The sequence below is a fragment of the Amblyomma mixtum genome, chromosome 5, assembly GCF_055824585.1.
Source record: "Amblyomma mixtum isolate Tamu chromosome 5, ASM5582458v1, whole genome shotgun sequence".
Lineage (NCBI taxonomy): Eukaryota > Metazoa > Arthropoda > Arachnida > Ixodida > Ixodidae > Amblyomma > Amblyomma mixtum.
The window spans coordinates 1516305-1543356 of record NC_143016.1 but is presented as its reverse complement, the minus strand read 5'-3'; the positions used below and the strand labels follow the sequence as shown (position 1 = coordinate 1543356).

The window sequence follows — 27052 nt, the reverse complement described above, 5'->3', positions numbered from 1 at the left end:
CTGGTAGGTGAAGCTTTTTGAATGGGTAAGCAAGCGTGTGAAACTTGCTACTGTTCTTTAAACGCGAAAATGAGATGAATGTATACTGTCAGTCGCCGGAACACTATACGGTTGAATTGAAAGCGTGCGAATAAAGATATGCTTAGACCGTATAATACTTTTCTGATAGTGCACGCGAATATGTAACTCCTGGTATATGGGAACTGCGTGTGTCCGACACAATCCTTTGTTGTTTATTACACGAAAAGACCACCACACAGAAGCACATGCGTCACCAGGCATAAATAGCATACACACGTACTCACTAACAGAAAAAAAACATATGTGCACAGGTTGAAATACACTCAGGAGGAGCAGATGGCCCAGATTTCTGACACCTACGACAAACTTCAGTGAAGTGGCACGTGACCACATATCCATGATATGCGCCATATTTGTGCCACTTTCTCGCTGGCTTCAATGATTTTTCATGCCATAAAGTGAGTGCCTTTTTAGGAACTGTACGACCTTTTTTAGGATATGCAAGGTGTGTAAGCAAAGTCTAAGAGCAGAGCTATAGAGGCAAGTGAGAGTTTTGAAAGTCTGGTTGAGCCTGGCGTGCCTAAGTGAAGATGCAGAATGGTTGTCTAAGAGGAGGCTACAATCCTCACGACGGCAAGCGACATACACCAATGAGGCGTTATGGAGGTGCATAATTAATCAAGCCCTGCGCAGTGCAAGTTAGCGATGTTGACGTTCTCATTTGTGCTTCTTTTTGTGCATTATGTTCATTTCATGTTGCATTGTATACGCTTTTCTGTGCTTTCTTGTTTGTGATATGCCCCTCCTGCTTGGGCCAAAGTATTGGCCCGCAGTATTACTAAATAAATAATAAATAAATAAAAAAGAGATAGCAAGGACAGAACCGGTGGATCTAAGCAACGTGATCCTTAGAAAAGCCGTAGCAGGTGTCCTGGGAAAAGGACCGAATTGTTGCGCTGAGCCTAGCGCCCCGAAGCAAGAGCCATTGTTTCTTAACCACCGCGTGCAAGAAAAGCTTGAAAAGACGACGAAGAAAGGAACGTGTTAGGCGGCGTAGACAGTCTGGCAAGGATCATGCTGACGAAATCCACCATGAGAGGGAAGGCGATGACAGAAACGGTACTCGCGTATTGCAAGGATAATGGTCTATCTCTCCTCTAACCGTACAATGAGGGGTGCTTCGTCGTCATATCATCTGGCCTGTGCAACGGAAAGGCATTGCAAACAATATCAGTGAGCTTTGCTCCAGTAGAAACGTCCGCGACCTGTCTTAAGGGCAAGGCTGCGGCCCTGTGTGAATCCACGGAACTCGATAATTTGGCGAGAACTATTGTGGACTCCAGAGTGCACACTTTGTCTGTCTTCTTCGTAGTGAAAACTCATAAACCCAATGCACTGTTCAGGACAGTTGTTAGCGAGAATGGCACCTGGCAGCAGCACATCAGTCGATTATGCTGTTGCGCTTAAATAGTCTAGAACGTTTAGACCATTTTGCTACAAAAAAAATTATTTGGATGCTTCCAGCATCTTGGAACGAGAGCAGCAGTTGGATGGGCTTTCTCTATAGATGTTGAGAATCTATTTTATTCAGTACCCCACAAGCACCTGTTTATCACTGTTAGAAAATGCAAGCAAATGGCAAAATTCTTTCGAATGCAGGCGGGTTCAGGTCGGCAATTTTGTCACCTTTAAAGTTTTAGATAAACGCGACTTTTATCCAGTTTGACAACCAACAGTTATTACAGTGCCGGGGCATTTGCATCGGATTATGTGTTTCTCCAGTTTTGTGTAACACTTTTCTTGCATCAATTGACAACATTTTGGCTTCACTAATTGATGACGGAGCAGCCGAACGATTTTTTGATATGTTGATGATTTTTAGCTCTTTTAAAGAAACGATATATATGTCTTAGGAGGGTAGCTGTAATTTAACAATACTGCAGATTGGGCGAGTTGGTTAACATACATCTTGAAAAATTTAGCGCGACACACAAGGACAGAAAGAAGTAGACGACACGAGCGCTGACTAACAACTGGAAGTTTATTCGAAAACACGTAGAATTATAAAGGAAGAAAGTACGATAAAATCGTTGGTCAAAAACCAAAAGAAGAAAACTAAACACAACAGTCACCGCCAGCTCCTGCTATCAAGACGCAAAGCACTTGTCCAGATAAGCTACCTCTTTTTCCCGTATAGTAACGGACGGTTTGGCCACGCACGTGTTATGAGCCTTGGCGATACTATATGCCTCGTAAATTTCCCTACACAACACGCTGTCATTCTTGTAAACAATCGTAGTGTTGTCAAGGTTCGGCGAGCACTTGCTGGTCCCGAGATCCTTGCACTCACGGCAGTGCAAAACAAGGTTCGAAGACACCGGTTTCCTGCAGTCCAGTGAATTCTTGTGCTCCTGCAGCCGCACATTGATGCACCTGCCCGTTTGGCCGTAATACACCTTCCCGCAGGCCCGAACTGCGCGGCAGTTCGGAACAGGCTAGACAAGACACTGCCTCGAAAATACCCGCGGGAGTGTACTGCCAGTCATGCCAGCGATTTCACCGCCTGCGAAAAGGGGGTTGTGTACAAGGTGCCATTGGCCTGCGGGAAGGTGTATTACGGCCAAACGGGCAGGTGCATCAATGTGCGGCTGCAGGAGCACAAGAATTCACTGGACTGCAGGAAACCGGTGTCTTCGAACCTTGTTTTGCACTGCCGTGAGTGCAAGGATCTCGGGACCAGCAAGTGCTCGCCGAACCTTGACAACACTACGATTGTTTACAAGAATGACAACGTGTTGTGTAGGGAAATTTACGAGGCATATAGTATCGCCAAGGCTCATAACACGTGCGTGGCCAAACCGTCCGTTACTATACGGGAAAAAGAGGTAGCTTATCTGGACAAGTGCTTTGCGTCTTGATAGCAGGAGCTGGCGGTGACTGTTGTGTTTAGTTTTCTTCTTTTGGTTTTTGACCAACGATTTTATCGTACTTTCTTCCTTTATAATTCTACGTGTTTTCGAATAAACTTCCAGTTGTTAGTCAGCGCTCGTGTCGTCTACTTCTTTCTGTCCTTGTGTGTCGCGCTAAATTTTTCAAGGGTAGCTGTGTAGGCCAGTTGGTGAGACATGAAGGCGCTAGACACCGCAGCGGACACGGGACATAGAACCGCCCTGTGTCGTCTTCCTTCTATGTCCCGTGTCCGCTGCGGTGTCTAGCGCCTTCATATATATGTCATTATGAGGAAGTCATGAGGGTAATTTTACAACTGTTCGGGCAACATGGCAAAGGGCTCTCTCTCAGGTACGAGCTGCTTGAACGAAACAGTCTTCAATTTTTAGACCTCAGCATTAAACTCGAAGAAGGATGTGTTTGCTGGTGTTACGGGCATAGAGCCAAGAAAGATTTTTTGCCCTTTGATTCGGCCCACTCAAAAACTTCCAAGAGCGCTGTTGCGACCCTTTCTCAGGAAGCCGCTCCCCTCAAGCCAAGCCCTCACACTTATTTTTATTTTTTTTATTTATTTATTTTTATTTGAAAATACTGCAGCCCCATTCTAGGGGCTATAGCAGGAGTGGGTACATAAAATGTGGAACAATTCCACGCATACAAGGGTACATTACACGCATTACAAATATAAGCACAGAGACACAGTCGCACAATAACCGCATTTAGCACCCATAATAACTGTTTTAAGTATTCCTTCTTTCCCCGAACAGTAACTGAATGGAATCTTCTAACCAATGATCAAATTTCAAAATCATCACTATCGGCATTTGTTTTAGGTATTGTTTAGAAACGTGTTGTCTTTAACTGTTTATACGCTCCATGGATCTAATTTGTATTATATGCTTTGTCTGTGTTATTGTTTTTATTATGTATTCATTGTATCCCACCCTGCTAAAATCCCCAGAGGGGATTGCAGTATTGATAAATAAGTAAATAAAATAAATGCTGAGAACAACAACATACAATGTTACGACTCAATTGCCGACGCCAAATCAGAGATTGATAATGCACGAATGTTACCATCCAAAGAATTCCAACTCTCCACAGTGCGCGGAAAAAAAAACTGTATTTGAAATGTTAGTGCGGGCAAACAAAGGTTGGATATTAAGATCGTGATGGCTCCTGGTTGCAGATGGTTTTGAAAACGAGATATGCTTACCCTCTGAAAGGCAATTAGCAGAATGGACTATGGAGTGAAGAAGTTTTAAGGACTAAGTTTTTCGGCGGGATGCGAGCGGGCTTAAGTTTAGGGAAAACATCGCAGATGAGGGTGAAAAATGAAAGTCGTAGCGGCGGAAAATAAATCTTGCAGCTTTACGTTGTACAGATTCTATTTGATCGATTTCACATTGCTTGATGGATTCAAGACATTAGAAGCGAATTCATGGCGCAGGAGAGCTTTCGGGGTGAGGTAGCTAGGCTGTACAAAACACAGATCGCTGACCACGCATTGGCAGCTGTGACCGTGACATTATTGCGCAATATCAAAGAGAGCAAAGAAAACATGAAGACAAGAACGTAGCAGCGCCTAACCAATTATGATCCCGTACATCCATAGGGTGTCCCACAGTCTGAAAAGGTTTAGCGACATGTGCGGCGCACCCATGGTCTTTTACGCACCAGGCAAATAGGCCAAGATGCATCCGACTACATAACGTTTCAGACTGGTTGCATAATCTACCCGCCAATTGCCGCTCGTGTAAAGATGGAAACGATCATAACTGTGAGCTACGACTTGAGGGAATCAAAATTGTAAGTAGAAGTAGGGATAGATTAGCTCGTGAATTGTCAGCAGCGTTTTTTATCAAGGAAAGATGTGACACGTGCGTCAGCACCCCATCGGAGTCAGTGAATTTCAAATATTAACTAGGGGATAAAATGCAGTCCGCTCTCATTTTATCTACTAGTTTTCTTTTTTTTTCTTTCTACAATCATGAATGCGCATGCGCTCGGTACCTTAATTCCGTATGAATGCAACATGTGTCTGCTTCAATAAAAATAGATGGAGTCAGCGGCCGTCCTCTCAGGTTGTTTTTGTGTCATCGTCTTAAAATGTAGCGCTTGCTTACTCCTTCAGGAAAATAGCAGAGATGAATCCGGGAGTGTAGTGCGTAGAGAGAGAGCGAGCGTAGGCTTGAAAGCCTATGTGTCCAGCTGTGACTGACGGCTTGGTATGACTGAGTGCGTTGACCTGAAAAACTAGGATATGGGAGTAAAGCAACATGGCAGAACGAAATAGCGAGGGACAAAAAAAAAAAACATTTAAAGGAAGAAGAGAAAATAGGGGCGAGTTTGGAGAAAGCTTGAAAGGAAGGGTGCGGGGGAGGGTGATAGTGTGCTGTACAAGGGTTCCTGAGAAATAATAGCAGGGGGTGCAGGGCATAAGGTAATATTAGAACTATAATTAAACAAAGAAAAAAAGGAAATGAGAAGGAAAAGGTGATTTAGGGGAAAAGGAAGGGTTGGGGCGGAGGAGTAGGGTGAAAGAAATGACAAAGCGGTGTTATGAATAACTGAGAAACCCGCTGACCACGTGCAAGACCTTTTTAAAGAATTACACAAGTACCTGAATGTACCTGAGAGATTCTATGTTTCCTCTGGGTATGTTAATCCCTGTTGGTTGTGAAGTTTTAGATTTGTGTATTAGAAATGCCTCTCTGTATTTTCTGTCTCTTCGAAATTTGAAGCCTGATTCTGAAGGATGACCAGTTTATGTTTATCGAAGTTCTGGCTGCGTTGATTAAAATGTTCTGACACTGCCTTCTGTACGTTTTTTGCTGGGTAAGCTGTGTAAAAGAACGCGCAGTAAGCAGCGTTCTCTCATTTATGCTGAACACAGAACAATGGATTAAGACTATACCACTGACACACAGAGGCCGAGGATTCTTGAAAGTGTTGCACACGAAACGAACGCCATAGCCTGTCGACTATCTCCCAGATGTTGAGCGGAAACGAGAGGAAACCCGAGGCCTCTACGAGCGGAGGGCGCCCGGCCGAGATAAAAATGCTGACGGCAGAGGCGGAGGGCAAAAGCGGGGGTTAAACGTCACGAGTGCGCAGATCTGTCTCAGCTCGTCGGCGCATATCAGCGAAAAACTCAATAGAGTCTACAAAGTCATCGTCTGCAGTACGTAAGTCCGCTTGCCTTCGAGCCTTACCATATTCATTGCGTTCACATCCTGTGGGCTTCTGACCGACTCATAAGCACGGGTAGTTCAGATTACTTTTGCACAGGGTGAACATCCGCCGCGGTGGGTAAAGGGCAAGGTCCTTTAGTGCCTAAAAGAGAGGTAAAGTGTTCGACTCCTGGTCGCAAGTCGGAGATAAGATATGAAAGAACATCAGTTCATTAACCTATCTTTAGGCGTCAGTCATCCAAAGAGATATTCGTTCACTACGGTAGTAAAACAGTTTGTAGTGTCAGTTTTAAGCTGTAGCTACGAACTTATTTTCTCTCAAGCAGTCATAACTTAACACCTTTCAGCACGAATGCCGAATGCCCTAGTGCACAAGCACGAATTCCAGAATAGGGAAGCAGCTATTGTTACGTGTGATTCGTCGAAAGGGGTCAGTTTATTTCAGCTCACTTCGTCGTCCGTCCTACACCAATCCGCCGGCACGCATTTCCCTCCGCATTGGTCATCCCCTTCAAGTAGCCCGGCCATGTACGCGTACAACTACATTTGCATCGTCATTCTTTCCACGCTCAGCCAAGGACTGGAACAGCCTTCCACACGACATCGCCGCAATCACCAGCCCATCAACATTTGCGAACTGTTTAGCAGCTACCTTTAACAGAGAATAATATTTGTACCTTACGTTTTCTCTTCGTTTATTCAATCTGATTTTTCAATGTAACCCACCCCTTATGTAATACCCCCAATCCTGGGGTCCTTTAAGGTAATAAAGTGAAGTGAAGTGAAGTTTTCGGGCGATTCCGACAGAGGCGCGCTGAGGTTGCACTGTTATCGAGCTGTAGGTGTTCAAAGGCCAGTTGGGTCCACACGAGGGTGCAGCGGTCTGCTGGCGTTAAATATTCATGATGAAAGACACTGCCTAATAAATGGAGAAATTAGAATCAAGAAAACTTTTGAGTCTGAGCCCATTGAATTGGGCCAAAAAAAAGGCGAGTTTTTCGGCCATGATGAGGGCTACTTGTGAATCGGTTTTCGATATTACTGCCGGTTAGCAGTGCTCTGAAGCACATGATGAAATGCGCCGTTTACGCCGTTCCCGAAACATCGCTGCCATGATGAGCGTTACGAGCTAACCTGAACGTGCCTCTAGTGGCTAGGCCGGAATTAATCACCGAATGTGAACTCAAAAAGTTTAAAAAGAGTAGAGCGTTCCAAATCGACGTCCCTGGTCTTGTCTTGATGGATAATGTCTTGAACCATACAGCCGCTTAATCGCAACGTTTTTTTTTTTCGGGGAGAGAGAGAAAGGGCAAATCTTTATTAAGCAACTATAGAGGATCAGCCTTCGCAAATAGTGAATGCCGGCATCTTGTTGATCCGCGTCCTTAGCCCCGGATACCGCAAGCTCCCGCCGCCTCGCGAGCCCGGCGCGCGAGGGCAGGTTGGCGCCTGTGAGCGACATTTACCCAGGTGAAGATTTTTGTCTACGAAGGTTAATGTTTTCGGCGATGTTAGGTAACTCACGGGAGAATTTTTTGCTCCATTAGGCTGAACTCTGCTGTGCTATCACTCTAAACACGAGTGCGCCTATATAGGAGTAAAAAGGGAGCAATAATCTCTTCACTAACGCACCCCCTCTTATACAACGGAGTGCGCTAGAGGACATCTTTCTTTTTACTCCATTCTGTTTAGAGTGTATAGACATGCCGAGCGTGTGATATTGTTTGATTGCGTAGGGACGTACGCTTGCGTAACTGAGTGAAGGCGACGAGTTACTAAGAGTTTGAGATAGTCATGCAAAACTATCGATAGCACTATCGATACTATCGATAGTTGAGTTACTATCGAACTATCGATGGTAAAGAAGACTATCGATAGTACTATCGATAATACTATCGATAGTCTATCGATAGTAGAACTATCGATAGTGTAAAAACACTATCGATAGTTTCAAAAAAATTATCGATACTATCGATAGCCAATTTTCCGATAGTTTTGCATCACTATTTCGAGCACAATGGTGCCCATAAGCAAAGACGTCACATGTCAAGAGAAAGTGAGCGTCAGTTACAGTATATTTATTGGCGAGGTACACCCTTCATTAAAAGTAAAGAGACCAAAAGGATTTGCTTCTGGGCCATGCTGCTTGACTCGTTATCCATCGCCAGCGTTCAAACTCTCTTGAAGGTGAGAGCAACTCTCGTCCCCACGTCTCCGAAGTTTAGGACTTTCATATATTCTAGAAGAGCGCTAATACACGGCTCAGAATCCAACCCTTCGGGCTATAAACTTTATAGGAAGGCTGTACATAACTCAGAAAATGACAGCGCGGGCCTTCATTTTCCCATCCTTCACCCACATTGCGTAAATGCCCACTTGGCATGCTCACGTGACATTCATTCGCGCTAGCTGTCCAATTTTTTTCCACGCAAACAACGCTTTCTTTGCCCCAAGGTAATATCAGGCCAAAAGGAAACTTATCAGAAAGTGGAAACCACGATTGTAAGAGAGAAGTGCGGGCGTTGTGTTCCAGTGATATTTTGGCACATGTTTTTGCTTCCGAGAAATATTGCGCATTTTCCAAATCTGCGAATCCAGATCAGATAGCGAACAAATCCTGGATCACGGAGTAAGACTAGGGCCCTTAGAAATACTTGCAAGTATTTCTAGGGGCCCTAGTAAGGCAGAGAGGAGCGCAGACTCCGCTTATAACAAGGGATGAATTTCGCTATATCGTAGAAACCTTGGTGGCGCATCTGATAGATGGCGTTGCGCCGCAGGTCGCTAGAGTATTTTATATCCCGACAATATCGACAGGTGGCGTGTCGGAGTGGCTACTTCTGCGAGGAGGATAGCGAAAGGAGAAAGTGCGCATAATGTCACGTCGGCAAGCTAACGGGAGAGAACGGAGAGAGTACTATGCGACGCCCAGAGCTGGACGTTTACTGGGCAATCGTGCAGCAAAATCGTGCCTTCCGAATGCATTACGGTGCGCCAGAGTACTCACTGACGTCTATTTTACTGCGCCCTCTGGGTTAAGATGACCACTTTGCAAGATATGCGTGGCAAGATATGCGTGACAACATTAAAAAATCCTTAATGTTGTCTTGTTTCTGAGAGAGGAAAACTACATTTTGTCGTAACGAACTGGAGCAAAAACTGTAAATAGCGTTATTTTTTTTGGGCAGCTTTCCTTTCCAGGCCAAAGAAAAAGAAATCCGGACCCTGAAAAAAAGCAGGAATATGACCTGCTGTTTAAGAGTTCGCTAGAAAGACAAACGCAATGGTTTCTTTTTTTCTTTTCTCATGCAGGTGCCAATAAGAAACCATGAAACAGTTCGCCTTACTACTCTGCGTTGTCGCGTACGTCGGTGAGTGCCACTTGCTTTTTCTCGCGGATGCTCACTTTTAATGTGCGCTATTATTAAGCAGTTAAATGTGAAGTGTGCTATTCACAGGGATCCGTTTCAATGGAAGCACGCAAACGGGTCAGACATTTCATAATGCCAAAAAAAGAAAGAATTAAAAACTGGCTAAACCAGGCTGCGGCTTAGTTAAAACGTCGGCCAGAGCCGCGGTCATTAATTTGCGTCTATTCATTTAGTCCCCCTTCTTCGCCTCTTCTTTCTGTCGTCTTCGTTACTCTTCTTTTTCCTTCTCTTGCTTTTATATATTTTTTCTTCGTTCTATCTCTCTATACGTGTCTCTTGGTTTGGCTTAGCTTGGCTCGGCGCCAGGCATCTTGGGGTTTGGGGCAGTGAAGAAGTACTGCAGCTGCAATGGGCTTTAGTTACACAGCTCAGAAACGGCGCCTAATGAGACTCTCCTCATGCAATGGCATTGCAGTTTGAATGGCAAAAAAACTTATGGTCCTCATATCTTCACATTCTCTTGTTTCTTAGGCAACAATGTGATGTTTTACACACATGGGATTGGTGTTTCCTGAGGTTGGACCTGTGTCACATGCGTATGACACAAAAAATACAAAGCTCCGAATTTGCTATTTCACCAGAAGCGCGCATAATGCTTTAGGACAAGGGTATTGATAATGCAACAGAATTGTCACAATTTATTGAATTTAAAATTAAATATATAGATAAACAAGAGAACGACGGTACAAACGGCTTGCAAATGTGACAAAGTTTGAGCTGAGAAAACGAAAACATTATAGCTGGCTCTTAAAGCTCATATACAGTTTTCAAAAAAGCACTTGAGAACGCATTATCCTATAAATGACATCGATTATGATGCTTAGAGAAAGAGGGGCAGCTTCCATCTGCAGATATATTTTCTCCTTGTTGGGAACTTCGTCCACATTAAGCGGCCCTCAGAAACGCATTACTGATAGGACACGTGGCTCGCAGGTCACGTGGCGGCTGACGACAGGCAGACGTACCGAGATGCTGTGCAAGAATTTTTGGGTCTCCTAGAGAGTGACATGGAGCCGCCTAAAGGCATGCAATTTACTTACCATGAGTCATTGCGGGCGTGAGAATGCCCAGAAATACGCGACATGGTTCCACTACCACCCTGAACAGTTGTTTAGTATAACGACTACAGAATAACTGAGAGGGTAATGCGTGTTTTATGAAGAACTACAAAAGAAGGTGTCGACTTTATTTCTATTTGCGCATCTGAGGTTGATTGTGGTTCAGTCAAGGAAGGAAATTCGTGGGTGGGTATGTGTTAGAGAGCTTTCTTGACAGGATGACTGCATGCTGAAGCACAGCGCACTTTGATTTACGTTTTTTCGCGGTTCTATTACTGAAATGAACTTTCGCTTATAGAGAAAAAACATTTCCATTTGTCTCAGAGATTTCATTCAAGTTACTTATGGCACCTGGTGACAGAAACATGAGCTCTGACGTCTCATTCACAAGTGCTTAATGAAGAGAAAAAGTTGCTGGGATAAGGTCACTATGTGCAAAATCAATGAATTTGGGAAAGCTAAGGGAACATAACCATCTTCACTGGTGAATGCAAACTTACTGCTGTTCGCACTGCACGCTTATATTGCCGCAGGAGGCTCGAACAGAGTGAAAGACGCGAACGACTTCATTGACGTCGTCCTTCTGCAAAGGATGCCCAACCTCATCAGGGAAACGCCCGGTTTGTACCCGGCGGTACCGCTGCCACCGTTCAGCTTCAAGGCAAGTGGTGCTAGCCCTAATACTGGCGTGCGAAGGTGGGCGGCGATGGGCTGGGGAGGTGGATCGAAGAGAGCGGTGAGTAGGTGGGTAGCCCACCTGCTAAGGGAAGGGGGGGGGGGGTGCTTCCGGATGGTGGAGGCTTCACTCTCCAATGCTTCACACAAGGCTTTTCTTCAAGAGCCATTGGTACTACTGTCGCAGTAAAAAATACTCAAAAGGTAAGCTTTGTGAACATCTGTAGCGATGCATTCATATGTAAGTGTTTAATGTCACACCCACTGTCAAATAGCCATAGCTGTCCTCTAAGACGTCCAGTTTAGCCATAGATGTACTGTACCTACTCGCTAAAATTACGTGCAACACACACGATGTTGTCGCAATTTAGTGCGTACAGCAACGTGATCATGTCGCTAAAAAGTAAAATACTTGACTGCCAGTAGAAATTATAGTATTTCGTGCACTTCCCCGCCTGTTCAGAGAGAGTGCATTACTAAGAAATAGAGAGCAAACTGCATGACGGTTTGACTGGGCTGAAAGTCTTAAACCCACATTGTATCCTTTGTTTTACATATGCCTGCGAAAAAAAAAAATGTTTCCGTGCTGGGGCGAATTCGCGACTACAATAGTATATGTGGCGACGTGTGATGCAGGTCTACAAGACAGCCATCACGAACCGAGACCTGAAGGTGAACGTGACGCGAGGCGGCATCAGGAACTTCGACACGGCCATACACCGCGTCGGCAACTGCGACCCGAAGGTGGTGGCCGGCAACACCAGCGTCACCTGCGAGCTCAGTTTCGACGGCATCACTGCGGACCTAGTTGCAGTGGTATGCATGAGGAGATGTACTATCCTTGCACTTGAGTTCTTTAGGAGTGCATCGTTTACCTCGTTTACCTACAACGAGAATAAAGAACGACTGAGGGAACGCGCTTTATCGAAGAGCGAGGAACTTGTGGAGCGGGAATTTTTTCTATTATGTTTTTGGGGAGGAAAAATGCGCTTTGGGACCTTTTATTTCTGAGAGACGAATCGACACAGTAGGCACGGCGTAATGGGAACTCTCGAGTTAATGCCGATGAAGTTGAATTCTTTAACGAGCATAATAAGGACGTGATTCTGCGAAACTATAGCGCGAAAAAAAAATTGAAAACCTTTTTTGTATTTTCGTGGTTCCGGCTTGCTCCAGTGTTGTCTGGTAAATACTCACTGGTTCCCACTGGTTTCTAGTCCCAATGGTCTTGCGGCTGTATTATGGTTAAGTCAGATGCCCTTCTCTTCAAAGAAGACGCCAGTTGGCTGCGCGACAACAATTGTTATTTTTGATGGCTTATGTGGCACCTAGTACAACAAGTGTATGCACCTGTTTGCACTAGTCTCCCTCCCTCCCTCCCTCCCTCCCCCCCTCCCTCCCTCCCTCCCTCCCTCCCACACACGCAAGAACACAGGCGCGCACACGCACACACGCACACACGCGCACACACACGCGCACACACTCGCGCGCGCACACACACGCACACACTCACACACACACGCGCGCACACACACACGCACACACACACGCACACACACACACGCGCGCGCGCGCACACACACACGCACACACGCGCACACACACGCGCACACACTCGCGCGCGCACACACACGCACACACTCACACACACACGCGCGCACACACACACGTACACACACACACGCGCGCGCGCACACACACACACGCACACACACACGCGCGCGCGCACACACACACGCGCGCGCGCACACACACACGCGCGCGCGCGCATACACACGCGCACACGCGCGCACATTGTTAATTGATAAAATGGGGCAGGGCATGAGGATGCTGAGGGTTCTGTGAGAGCCTTTCTTTCCGCCTTGGGAACGATGTAGCCGATGACGATGGCTTTTGGTATTTAGTGGCTTGTTTTGCTCGGACTTGTCGATCATAATAAACGAAATGGTATTCACTGGGCTTGAATTTTATATACTTTTCACAAACATGACCAGAACTTTCAAAGAGCTGCAATTAAAGGGGCTGCGAAACACTGCCTGGGGGAATACCGGCTATACTTCAGGTGGGTTCTTTATGTCACACAGATGCTGACTTAAAAAGAATTACAGGAATCGATGCACAGGAACGGGAGTTATTCAGTGAAGAAATTTCAAAATACAAGCAAACAAAACGCTGCCCTCAACTCGATTTTCGCGGGGCTTCCCACTCCTATTTCGCTCTCCCAATGACGGCACCTGGCGCAACCAATCAAAACAGCCAGCCAGAGCACGTCGCGGAAGTTTGTACTCCATGGTTGCCTGCTCTCTGTGAGACTGGCAGCGTTGTTTCCATGCCAGAGCGCCCCTGGTGGTGTATTTTTATTTTACTTGCCTTGCAGGGCTTCTATCTAAGACAAACAAATTGTCTTTGTTGATATAATATAAAACGCAGACAGGTGACAAAATGTTTCTCTATTTATTCACACAATTTGCAGTATATTTACTGTTTGTCCGGTCATCAAGCTCGCGCCAGGTGATGTCATATCCGCTGCTAAAAACCCGACACCATCAGAGCCATGAAGTTGTTTTTGGGGGGACATTAAAATATTAAAAAACGGAATATACGCGGTGTTACCGACGCTAATAGCACCATTATAACTCACTGTATGCAATCAACAGGCAAAACAGTTAACTAAGATTGTGTTTCTGGGCCCCTTTAAGAGTAAATGCAAATGAAGAAAGTTAAGCACGTCTGCACACTACAGAAAATTTTCTGCTGCTTTACCTTTTGGTGCCGCAGTTGTTACCCTCTCCGCTGCTGATGAACCAACTTGCAAGAATTTTCAGCTTTCGGCTTCATGGTTTTTGTCAATAGGTGGCGCGGCAGAGACGGCTAGGGTTTGTGCAGTGAAACGAGAACAGTTGCAATGAAGACTTGCTTTGAAAGGATGTGCAAGTGATTTTTTTAATGCTTCAGCATTAGGAGCTCCATATAGGCCAAAATGTGTCCACAGCGATAAAATTCGCGCATTGCCTGAAGGGAAGTGGCATCACGAAACCGGAATCGTCTTATTGGCTGGATGGAAGCTACACCCCACCAGACCAGTGTATTCCCATTGGCAGGAGCTAAGTGACGTCACCAGACCTAAGTGACGTCACCAGCTAAGTGACGTCACCAGACCTAAGTGACGTCACCAGCTAAGTGACGCCACTGCCGGTAAAGACAGCAACGGCTGATAATGCTATAGCACTGCCAAAGCATAATAGAATTAGATGTCCCTGTGAATTTCTTTTTCAGACCAAGGGAGACAACTTGCTCGGCACAATCAAGGATGTGGATGTTCAAGCAGTCGTCTACAACACTACGGGGATGTTCGAGGTCAGCGCGGCTCCCAACCGACCGGGCTTCGTGCGAACTTTCTTCGTGGAACACATCAAGTTGGAGGTCACTCCTGGCAGCAATCTGGATTTGAACGCGATTCGCATGAGCAACTTCAAGTCCTATATCGCGAATTACCTGAGGGAAGAGTTGTACCTGAACCTCTACGGCAATTACCAGACGTTGCTGAATTACGCGGTCGCGCGAATGAACTTTTCTCTGCTTTGATTCCAATGCGGTGAACAAGAAATAGAAAGCTTTGTCCGATGAAAGCATGGGAATAAATATATGCTGATACTGCCTAATATTGTTGTGCTTTGCACGCGAATACATAATTTTCCTCTATGGGACTTGAGTCTGAGCGAGACAATCGTTCGTTGTTCATCGTACAAACAGACCACTACACGCGAACACAATGCGTCACTAGGCATAAATAGCTCGCACACTCACGCGCGAGCACAAGAGCGTATGAACACAGGTGAAGTGCGGTAGTAAACGTTTATTCAAGAGATAGAAATGCACTCAGGAAGAGCGAATGTCCCATATCTTTGACACCTCCTACAAGCTTAATGACGTGACCCATGACACTATTTCCATGATATAGCGTCATATTTGTACCAGACTCTCTCTGACTACCTGACGCTTCTTTCTGTCAGGGAGGAGCGATTTTCAAAGCTGTAAATGAAAATTCCCGCAATTACACTCGAAAATCTCAGTTACAGAGCCGTCTTCCCTGCAGCAGCTTGAAAAGTTCGTCTGTTCAGAAAAAGTGAGCCAATTGCTATTCCTAAAATTGAAGGAAAAACCGTGAAAAGTGCCTTTTCGCAAAATTTTACCCCTCCAATTTCTTGAAAAAAAAAAATTAGAGGGAACACTTAAGTTAATGGGTTAATGCTCCTATACTCGAAATTGGTGATCCTCGTCTTCACATTCACAGGTGCCTGGGAGTCCTCATAGCGCGACACAAGTTGCTCTTCCCGAGCAACCTATCGCGACCAGACATTAGTTTAAATGCAACCTGCCAAACTGGGCAGTTTGCTCACAATCGGGTAAAGAGGTTGTGATGACGTCACAATCTCACGTGACCCTGGGTGGCCCTCTTGCCGCCTAGGTTGCTTCTCTGGGGACCTTATGGCGGATTTTTCGCTCACAGCAAACGACACCAACGGCGACGTCGGCTTTTCTGCGGCTTTCGCCTTAAGGAGCCCACGTCAAGAAAAAGGCGCCGAATGAAAGATTTTCGATATGGACGTCTAATGAAGTCAATTGATTCCATGCTTCTCTGGGAAAAACGAGTTTTTGTTTGACCATCTACCAAAAGTAAAACTGCGAAAATTACAATTTTGGTTTGACATGACTCCATTTATAGACAAAAAAGGCTTACGAGCAGTTGACTTTTGTGGAAGTGAGGTCCTTGAATGCCAAGTCAAGCTGTATACGCCGCAACTTAGGCCGGCGTTTATCATAGCGATTAACAACATATATAGTTTTAGAGAGTGTATGGAAGTCGGAGTTGAACCTTGTGCAACTTCGAAGCCGCCACGTTTTGTGGTTCTTATATTTCGCCAGAGGGCTCCTTGAGAACTTTATAAAATCTCAGAGTCGTCATATGTTGTACGGGCGTGATTCGGGCTAGATGGCTTATTTATTTTTCAAAGGCACGGTTCTTTTCCTCCTCTTTAAAAGACAAGACAGAAGGAGCTTTGCCAGCGAGCAAGTTTATCAGAAAGCGAAATGCTCCTTAGCTAAAAGAGTCCAAGCGGCATGTTTACTGAGCAAGTATGATGCCAGCCTCTGGACACACGCTTTTTTTTCCCGTCAGAAATGTGGGCCATTTCCAGAACTTAAGCCCCGGCTGGTACCAAATAATTCTTGGGTCGAGGTCATGTTAGCTCAGATATGTTGTTTTTGTCTAAGCTCAGATATACCTCCACAAGGCTACAATTGCTTCGTCAAGTCTCCATCGTTTTGTAGCATCGTTCAGCTCTTCTGTCAGAAGGAAAATGCACTTCGCCATTGCTTACTCAACTGTGCGGCTTACTTCACATCCACTAATCCGTGTTAAGTAACAAGGTGGCAATATCCACCGCTAGTTTGTCTTCCCATTTTGTTGAGCAACTTCGACACTAAGCAGCATGCTGAGCCCTTGCTCAGAGGCTAGAAATTATCTACAGGCAGTTGGGGTGTTTTTTTTTATTCGTATTCAACGCTTTCCTTGATGCGCAGCTGTACTCATGCCCATTTGTCACAAGCTGTATATCGCAGCTCTCTTGTGTCCACATTGTCACCCATCATTAATCTCTTCCCTTTCCTTCTAGTGAACGGCTAGAGAACAGGCTAGAGAATGACTGCCCAGGCCATCAACTCAGCTTTTCAATGTAAATAAATAACTACTTTTTCTTTCTCGGGGTCATGGAGTCTGAAGAAATTTCAGCAGTGCGAAATAGGCAAAACGTCGAGGAACGGAATCTACACAGGTACGTCTTATTCATACAATTGCTTTTTCGTTCATATAGACACCTGTAGAGGAAAGAAAATCTGATGCAAACACAAACTAATAACTCAACCTGTTATTCTATAATGTATTTCACATCTTTCTTCTTAAAGGGGCACAAACACAAAGCGTCTGGGTGCCCGTTACTTGCCTTTAAAGAGCCTTACGGGCCTTTTAGTGTTTAAAATGAGCTGACAAAACTAGTACGTAGATGCTAATAATTTAGTACAAACGATTTCGTACCTGCAGTGTTTATATCAGTGCGCCGGCGCTGAAGTGCCCCTTGACGTCACTGTCGAAAGGCCAATCTGGACAACCGCAATACTGATGGTGTTCGGTGCGTTCGGTGACACCCCAATAATTGCTGCAAGTGCACCTTCACCTATTGTTGTGGATAGAAATTTCGAGCGGCTCATCGGAAAACATTAAAAATCGTATTAGCTTCTCATAAGGCAGCTTCTTACGCCCTTGAAACAAATCATATCGTTTGTTTGCGTTCGAAATTTTGTGTCTGAGTCTATTTAAGGAGATGACTACAAGTCATCATCTGCCGCATTTATGCGCTCTTCGTCGTACCCGCTTACTTGAATAAGTGTGACTTGCCCTTGGCATGTTTATCGCAAACATTGCGCGATTTGAAATCAAGCGCTCGCGGAGCGAAATAGTAAGATTTGAATGCGCATCGCTATGGGATGGGGTGTAATTTGGAACTATGTAAACAGTTTTCCTTACTGCATGCGGTATAATAAGGGCGCATGAAGGGTACACATGCATCCAGTCGCGCGTGTATAAGACATACTGAAGCACGTCGCCCACAGGTCATGTCAAGGCTGATGACAGGCACCGACACCAAGATGTCGACCAGCATCCTCTGGGTCACCAGGACATAGACACCTGGACGCCTACGGGCGTGCTATTTACTTCACACGCTTTACTGTCTGCTTACAACAAAACATTCAATAGTAATTCAAGAAGCAATCTTGTGTGTCGAAAAGCCGAAGGTGCAATATACACATGTAAAATGTTCGAACTTAGAGTGGGAAAGACAAAATACGTGCTTATGCGCAGCAGAAATCAAGTTTAATGCGACGCGTTCACATTGCCCACAGGAACTCCGGGCGACGTGAAGCTCACGAAAAGTTAAGTTGACTTTTTCGGCCTTGAAAAGAATTCCCAGTCTCTAGAGGGAAGCCCCTGGTTTGTATCCGTCAGAGCCATTGCCTCATTCCACGTTCAAGGGAGGGAAGTACTACTACAGACCGTTTATGGAGAGCAGTTCGCACTGTGAGCGACAGGTTGTGTGCCCCGACGACGCATTTTTTTTTTTCTCCGATGAAGCTCCTAACGTTATCGCATTAAAGATGTGCTCTGTGTACTTTATTAAATGCTGGCATGTTTTACTTTGTACTTGTCTTGCATCGTGTGAGGGACGCGATTTTTTAACTTCCGTGCAATTATTTTTGGATGTTTTCTTCCGCCTTATATCCCAATTTTATAAAACATGCGTAAAGTTGTGTACACCACGCATTCACCCATGTTAGCTACCAACAGCGAACCCTGCAACGGGCTATGTTTGAAAGACCCCGACACTGCGTGTTCACTAGAGGCCGTTGACGAAGGAGATTTTAGTCCACAAGTACTCGGTCGTATCAGTTCATGACTTCATGTACTGTGTTTTCGAGCAACTAGATTAGCCAGTGCTTCCCATGAATCGTCCCCACGGACAACCTCACCATGCCAACTACTACTGCAGCTATACGTCCTTTGGGAGCACGCAACTCTGAATGACTACCTTAAAATGTACACCAGTCCTGCAGCTCTGCTCTCATATTTAATGGTGGTAGGACGGTCCGAGTTAACGTTCTGAAGGCACTTGCGACATCAGTGGTGTGCTAGATCGTGATATGGTTTGCCGAGTTCTCCACTATGCCCACGCATGTCCTCACTTACCAATGCCTATTACAGATGTGAACATTTCTCCACGTGTACACTATACAGAAACATACGCAGAGTTTGGTAATGTCCTGGTTTTAGCTATCGACTAATCGGTTAAGAAATAGGATTCCCAACGACTTGAAACGTTAACTATTTCAGCTGTTTCTTTAATTAGAGCAGTTATAACCGCTCCAACGTCCTAGTTCGTATGCTCCCCTGAAATGTATCGGCATGCCAAACGCCGGACGAAGAATGAAACAAACGAATAGGAAAGATGCCGCAATTTTTTTAGAGCACGACGTCCCAAACACGCGCAGTGGCCTTCGGATAAGACAGACAGGAAACCCGAAGCCTAAGGGAGCGGGTAAAACGTGGAAGAGATAGAAGTGGTGGCAAAGGAGGAGGAGGGACATAAGCGAGGACGTCACGAAGCTCCAAATCTGTCTCTCGACCCGTCAGTATAATCGGCAGCGCAGACAGCGAGAGTCGGCCGAGTTCTTGCCTACGGTACGTATTCTTACTAGTTTTCGAACGTCATTAATTTCAAGCACTCACATGCTGTTAACTTGTAGGCACGTTATCTCATTGTTTGGACATACCATAAGAGCAACTATGGTGTCTAAGTGAAATTCCTGCTGACATAGTGGTTGAGGTCAAAGATGTCTGAAAATACCAAAAGCTTACTGCGTAGTATATTTATTTCTCGTGTTTAAACAAAAATGACGAGTCGATTTATACCGCTTCCTTTCGGCATTAAATGCAGAGCGGGTTAAAATGCTACAACGAGTAAAACACAACATTTGGTTACTTAGTGCCACCTAACTTTGAAATGTGAAATAAAATTATTTAATATTTTGCTGAAATGACCCTCCTCATGCGCACTGCAAATGAGCTTAGGGCTGTCAAGATATGTCTTTCTCAAGCAGAGGGAACAAAAAAAAAAGATTCCTAAGTGAGCCTTGGTGAAATAAAAAGCAATCAAGAAGGAATGAATTTCAGTTAGGCTCTTTTTCCAGTGTTGCTGGGCAGCACAACCGAAAAAAAAAAGTCTCATATTAATGTAAGCATACAATTACTACATTTAATTATTCGTTAATCCCTCATAGCCTGAGTCGCTTTGGAATGTTGAACCCCCATATAACCACATATAATTATTCGTCTTAAATTATGAAATTTTTAAGAAAATTCGCTCCTTGCGTTCTTACGGGAAAATTGTTTTTTCAACATGGGTGATAAGGCGCTCTTTCTGCGGCACCAGAAAACACCACCGCGATATGTTTTACCGGCCAGCACGAACGAAAGCAAACCGCCTACCAGTGACCGAGTCCGTGTCCAAATGGGAGCTCAGAAACTTTATTCTGAGCTAAATAAAATCATCGACATAAACTACAAAAAAAAACTCTGGTTTTCATGGTCTCAGTGAAGGATGCGGGCACACGGCAGTAAGCGTTGTGAAAGTAAGAGTGCTGGCTAGAAAAAAATAATTAGTCCAGCCGAGGCTTCTTTACAGAGCAACAGAGCTCTTTCCAGCTATGTTAGGTAACAAACCAAGCATTTCTTCAATCATGGAGTTGAAACTTCCTACGCATTAAAATTCATTAATCCATAATTCATTTAACTTAAAGTAAGCATCGGAACACAAAGGACACATACACATGAGGTCAACGCTTGTACTCAACTTTCTTTTATACATTTCACTTAAAATAAGGATCGGAACACAAAGGACACACACACGAGATCAACGCTTGTCCTCAACTTTCTTTTACTTGACAACACCTAGACATATGTGCACAGATCATCGTAGACAGCACTGGAGAACAGTAAAGGCGTTGTGCGGACCACGATCTATGCATACATGGCTTGTTAAACCTGGAAAGCGCATAAAAACAACGGACAACAGAAAGAGACAGACACACGAGCGCTTTCTGTTGTCCGTTGTTTTTATGCGCTTTCCAGGTTTAACATGTCTAACCAACTCGCCCAAACGCAGCCATTATTGATTCATACATGGCTTGTTTTTGCGAAATAAGTGTCATTTGCAGACTAGCGTTCCCGTGCGAATGCGCCTTTATTTGTCCTGCGTCTTCGCTAAAAATTGTGGATTCAGCTCACTGGTTCGACTAGGCCATTGTTCCGCCTCAACAACTTTGCTTGCTTGAGCAACAACACAAAAAAGTGAAATTTTGAGTGTAACGATTGTAGTACTGTGTGAAGCAATGTACTGCAGAAAGGCGTAGGAGACAACTTTATTTGAGGCCAGCACTAAGCCCCAATAAAGAACGCTTGCTCTACCTTGCTTGATCATCTGCCGAGCCCAGTGAAGCCAAGGACTCCAGGTAGGAGAGGAGGGTGAGGAAGTAAGGAGAGTTAATGGCAGTGTTGCATGAGTAGGGAGTGTGTTCTGTGTCTGCCATGATCTCTAAACAGTTGGGACAGTGAGCTGCGTCACGCCATCCAAAGTTGTAGGGCATTAGTGGAGTGAGGAGAGCATTTAGTTCGAACTTTGCGAAGGAGGTGTGCTTGTTCCGTGTTGAGTGACCGGTGATGTGGGGGTGCAGAAAGGAAGGTTCACCAGAACTTCACATTCATTGATGAGTGGTCCTCGAGTGTAAAATATGCCACAAATTTGTTAGTCACCGATTATCATAGCGATTAAAAGCACAGTGAGTTTTAAAGAGTGTATGGACATCGTAATACGACATTGTGCAACTTTAGGGTGTCCAAGCTTGCCAGCTCTTACATTCGGCTAGTAAACTCCTTGAGAATTTTAGATTGACAGACATCATACCGCGTTAACCGCACATGATATGGGCTAGCTGGCGTGTTTCTTTCTGAAAGCTTCTGTTTCTTTCTCTTTAAAAAGACAAGATAAAAGGAGCTGCGCCAGCAAGCAAGTTTATCAGAAAGCGGAAACCTCCGTCTCAGGAAGGGCCCCAGCGGCGTCATGATTACAGTGGAAGTATGGCGCCAGCCTCCGGACTCACGCTTTTTCTTCTCAGAAATGTGGGCCATTTCCAGTGCCTAAGCTCAACATGATAGCGATTAACGTCTGGGTCGAGGTTATGCCAGCTCAGATATCCCACCTCGAAAAAATAGTGCCGTCGTCAACTCTTCGCTTCGTAGTTTCGGCAACTTTTCAGCTGAAGAACAATAATATTCGCAATAGCTTATTCAACCGTGCAGCTTATCTTGGAGCACTCATCCGTGCAAAGTTGGTGACAGTAGAATTTCCTTTCTTCCTTTGTTCTTTTTTCTTTCTCTCTCTCTCTTTCTCTACCCCAGTGCACATTAGCCGACTCTTTTAAAGAATCAATGTTCAGGGCGACCTCTATGCTATTCTTTTAGCATAAACATCTTCCTCTTTCGAAGTCGCGTCATTTAAAAAGATATCACAAGCACAGACAGGTCAGAACGTCAACATAGGAATACATGGCAAAGTTACTTATGGGAACTAATTCCTTCCTTTTTTCTTTTTTCTTTCTCTCTCTCTCTTTCTCTACCCCAGTGCACATTAGCCGACTCTTTAAAAGAATCAATGTTCAGGGCGACCTCTATGCTATTCTTTTAGCATAAACATCTTCCTCTTTCGAAGTCGCGTCATTTAAAAAGATATCACAAGCACAGACAGGTCAGAACGTCAACATAGGAATACATGGCAAAGTTACTTATGGGAACTAATTCCTTCCTTTTTTCTTTTTTCTTTCTCTCTCTCTCTTTCTCTACCCCAGTGCACATTAGCCGACTCTTTAAAAGAATCAATGTTCAGGGCGACCTCTATGCTATTCTTTTAGCATAAACATCTTCCTCTTTCGAAGTCGCGTCATTTAAAAAGATATCACAAGCACAGACAGGTCAGAACGTCAACATAGGAATACATGGCAAAGTTACTTATGGGAACTAATTCCTTCCTTTTTTCTTTTTTCTTTCTCTCTCTCTCTTTCTCTACCCCAGTGCACATTAGCCGACTCTTTAAAAGAATCAATGTTCAGGGCGACCTCTATGCTATTCTTTTAGCATAAACATCTTCCTCTTTCGAAGTCGCGTCATTTAAAAAGATATCACAAGCACAGACAGGTCAGAACGTCAACATAGGAATACATGGCAAAGTTACTTATGGGAACTAATTCCTTCCTTTTTTCTTTTTTCTTTCTCTCTCTCTCTTTCTCTACCCCAGTGCACATTAGCCGACTCTTTAAAAGAATCAATGTTCAGGGCGACCTCTATGCTATTCTTTTAGCATAAACATCTTCCTCTTTCGAAGTCGCGTCATTTAAAAAGATATCACAAGCACAGACAGGTCAGAACGTGAACATAGGAATACATGGCAAAGTTACTTATGGGAACTAATTCCTTCCTTTGTTCTTTTTTCTTTCTCTCTCTCTCTTTCTCTACCCCAGTGCACATTAGCCGACTCTTTAAAAGAATCAATGTTCAGGGCGACCTCTATGCTATTCTTTTAGCATAAACATCTTCCTCTTTCGAAGTCGCGTCATTTAAAAAGATATCACAAGCACAGACAGGTCAGAACGTCAACATAGGAATACATGGCAAAGTTACTTATGGGAACTAATTCCTTCCTTTTTTCTTTTTTCTTTCTCTCTCTCTCTTTCTCTACCCCAGTGCACATTAGCCGACTCTTTAAAAGAATCAATGTTCAGGGCGACCTCTATGCTATTCTTTTAGCATAAACATCTTCCTCTTTCGAAGTCGCGTCATTTAAAAAGATATCACAAGCACAGACAGGTCAGAACGTCAACATAGGAATACATGGCAAAGTTACTTATGGGAACTAATTCCTTCCTTTTTTCTTTTTTCTTTCTCTCTCTCTCTTTCTCTACCCCAGTGCACATTAGCCGACTCTTTAAAAGAATCAATGTTCAGGGCGACCTCTATGCTATTCTTTTAGCATAAACATCTTCCTCTTTCGAAGTCGCGTCATTTAAAAAGATATCACAAGCACAGACAGGTCAGAACGTCAACATAGGAATACATGGCAAAGTTACTTATGGGAACTAATTCCTTCCTTTTTTCTTTTTTCTTTCTCTCTCTCTCTTTCTCTACCCCAGTGCACATTAGCCGACTCTTTAAAAGAATCAATGTTCAGGGCGACCTCTATGCTATTCTTTTAGCATAAACATCTTCCTCTTTCGAAGTCGCGTCATTTAAAAAGATATCACAAGCACAGACAGGTCAGAACGTCAACATAGGAATACATGGCAAAGTTACTTATGGGAACTAATTCCTTCCTTTTTTCTTTTTTCTTTCTCTCTCTCTCTTTCTCTACCCCAGTGCACATTAGCCGACTCTTTAAAAGAATCAATGTTCAGGGCGACCTCTATGCTATTCTTTTAGCATAAACATCTTCCTCTTTCGAAGTCGCGTCATTTAAAAAGATATCACAAGCACAGACAGGTCAGAACGTGAACATAGGAATACATGGCAAAGTTACTTATGGGAACTAATAAAATTACGTTAGTAATTACTTCCATAAAATTGCGCAAATGCACATAAATTACACCGCATGTTACTGCTTACAAAAGCCACTAACAACGCACTACAATTACTTCAAAAATTAACGTAATTACTTTAAATTACGTTGCAGATCACAACACTTATGAACATTTCCGATTTCGTAATGTACTTCTCCGAAGGAGGAGTTTAATTTCAAATTAGACTTCGAAATTTTGCCCCATGTTAAAGAAAGTCTCCTTGGCAATGATAAATAGCTTTTCTCACGTATATGAGGGCAACCCATTGTTACACATGAAGAAAATTTTCAGGTTGGAGACCAATAAAAAACTTTATAGTAGTAGACTTCGCTCTCGATTCTTTGGTGCATTAGTCGTTCGATACGTCAAGTAACTGCGTCCTATTCATTCTGAAGAATTCTTCGCCTGAGCAACTTGTGGGTGTTGCCGTTATTTCTTGTTCACAGTGGCAACGAGTCAGCGTCACGCGTTGTGGAGGCCTACCATTGTATTTTATTTGTATACTTACCACTCCTATCTGTAACGCCTCAACGGCCCTGATAGTAACGAAATAAATAAATGACTAGTGAATAACAAGATCCAAATACGGTTGGTCCCCTGAAGTATGCGCCATACCATTCTACTTAGTATCATAAGCGGTCTCCGAAAGAAAATAAAGTCAAACTGACAGAAACGTCTCAAAATACGAAACGTACATGCTTTGGCCTGCCAGCCAAACTTCGGCTCAGCCAACTATTCCTCCCTACCCCTTTTTCTCTCCATATCTACGCTTAAGACGAAGATAAGACAATGCGAGAAAAGGAAACAGAAGCACGACGAAATACTCGTCACCTTAATTCACTCGTCGGCCGGAGCTGTCTTAATCGTGTAAACTCTCTAAAGCAGATTAATCATTGCTTTTCGGTGCTAGTGAGCTGCTTTGGTAGCTTTTGTAGTTCACGCCATGCCCGTTTTCTCCTGCCCTTCCCTTGCCCCGCTGGAAGATTGCATCATCATCATCATCATAATCATCATCATGATCAACCTATCTACGCTCACTGCGGGACAAAGGCCTCACACATATCTTTACAATTAACACTGTCCTGTGCCAGCTGAGACTACCCTATCCCCGCAAACTTCTTAACCTCATCCGCCCATCTAACTTCCTGCCTCCTCCTGCCTGCTACACTTCCCTACCCTTCCCGTGCGTATTTCAATAAAACAGATTTCGAAAGCAATTAATTAATTTTGTTTCGAACTTACGGCTAAAAGATATTTGATTACACTTACAAATTGGTAGGCCACCTAAGTCACTCATTGTATACCAAATTAGCAAGAAAAGGGATTAGAATATATTTTTTCATTATGGTTATTAAGGTACTTCTCGGTTTGCGAAAGAATATATGTTGTTGATTACATAGAGTTCATTTTTCATTTACTTCGAGACCTTAAAAGGACACAAATTTGCATTTTCTTTAGGCAGTGGAGCCTGGTGCAAAAACGCTCAAAAATCTTAATGTCTTTTATTCTTGTTCTTCTCAGAAAGTGACTACAAACAGCTATGAAGCGTGTTGCTCTGCTCTTCTTCGTCATCGCTTACTTGGGTGGGTGTGACTTGCTTTTTTGCCTCGTATGACAACCTCTGCATGCACTGAAGCCAAGTGCAAACGACGCGATGCAGTAAGGTTCGAGTGCATGTTGGTATAGGGCAGTGTGGAGCTATGAATACTTGAATTCATTGCACATGCTGCAGTAAGCTCACAAGGCAGGGAAACATGCGTCCATACGCTCATACAAGGTGCTTAACCGAAGTCTAGTAGTAATGAAAATAAGTTTCCGACAAAAAAAGGGTTTTATTCGGTGCATTAACTAGCAAACTGATGGACCCTAATCTAATCGCTAACTTCTTGAGCATTGCGATTACGTGGCCTCATGTGATTGGAAGTTTTTAGCACGCCAGTAATAATGTACAGAGGGCAAAACACATGCCTAGAACAACCAAACTGTGTGTTCCGGAGCTCCCAAAGCCGCTGCGAATAAGAAGGCAAAAACTTACGATGAAATTGTATGAGTTTAACTGCACATGTTTATACCCAGACCATTTTTAACCAAATCTGATCGCTAGTTATCGCGTGTTACGCCTGAAACACGCTCAGAGCTTGTTCTAGACATGCGTTTTGCCCTCTGTACATATCAACGTTTAGATTTTCGAACTTGCGGTTCTTTTAGCACTACAAAGCAAAGAATATCAGCCCCTTTCGCACTCGGAACCGGAACCGGGGAGTTGAGGAGCACATGCAGTAACTCCTACTAACGGGCGTCATCCGGCGGAGCGTGTGTGGCGCGCTCTTTTCCGTAGCCCGCGGCATCATCACATTCATTCCGGTCGGGGAGCGGCGGTCTTATTTAAATATTACTAATATGAACACACTGATAATCTGTGAAGAGCCACTGTGAAGACTTCTCTGAA

General features: G+C 44.2%; 2 protein-coding genes across 5 annotated transcripts in view; both read left to right on the top strand.

Annotated features, from left to right (window-relative positions):
• The first annotated feature begins 6047 nt into the window (after positions 1–6047).
• Positions 6048–14990, top strand: LOC149341102 (salivary anticoagulant protein P23-like). 4 transcript variants are annotated; one of them, XM_089542973.1, is made up of 6 exons: positions 6048–6158; positions 9477–9535; positions 10529–10618; positions 11187–11314; positions 11965–12144; positions 14605–14990. In XM_089542973.1, the coding sequence occupies exons 2-6, from the start codon at positions 9493–9495 to the stop codon at positions 14911–14913; spliced, it is 750 nt and encodes a 249-aa protein (XP_089399099.1). In that variant the 5' UTR covers positions 6048–6158; positions 9477–9492; the 3' UTR covers positions 14914–14990. The 4 variants fall into 4 exon arrangements, with proteins under 4 accessions (XP_089399099.1, XP_089399101.1, XP_089399100.1 ...); XM_089542974.1 differs by having other exon boundaries at positions 6054–6154; XM_089542975.1 differs by lacking the exon at positions 10529–10618.
• A 4546-nt stretch (positions 14991–19536) lies between these two features.
• LOC149341101 (salivary anticoagulant protein P23-like) overlaps positions 19537–27052 on the top strand; it is an 11700-nt gene continuing 4184 nt past the window's right edge. Inside the window, exons 1-2 of the mRNA XM_089541928.1 lie at positions 19537–19621; positions 26125–26186. Coding sequence (XP_089398054.1) covers positions 26144–26186 — 43 coding nt within the window. The 5' untranslated portion in view covers positions 19537–19621; positions 26125–26143. The remainder of the gene's footprint in view (positions 19622–26124; positions 26187–27052) is intronic.

Coding starts and splice junctions, on each gene's coding strand:
- LOC149341102 (XM_089542973.1), top strand. CDS start 9,493: ATGAAACAGTTCGCCTTACTACTCTGCGTTGTCGCGTACGTCG. Junction 9,536..10,528: donor CTGCGTTGTCGCGTACGTCG/GTGAGTGCCACT, acceptor CGTGGCTCGCAG/GTCACGTGGCGGCTGACGAC. Junction 10,619..11,186: donor TGACATGGAGCCGCCTAAAG/GCATGCAATTTA, acceptor ATATTGCCGCAG/GAGGCTCGAACAGAGTGAAA.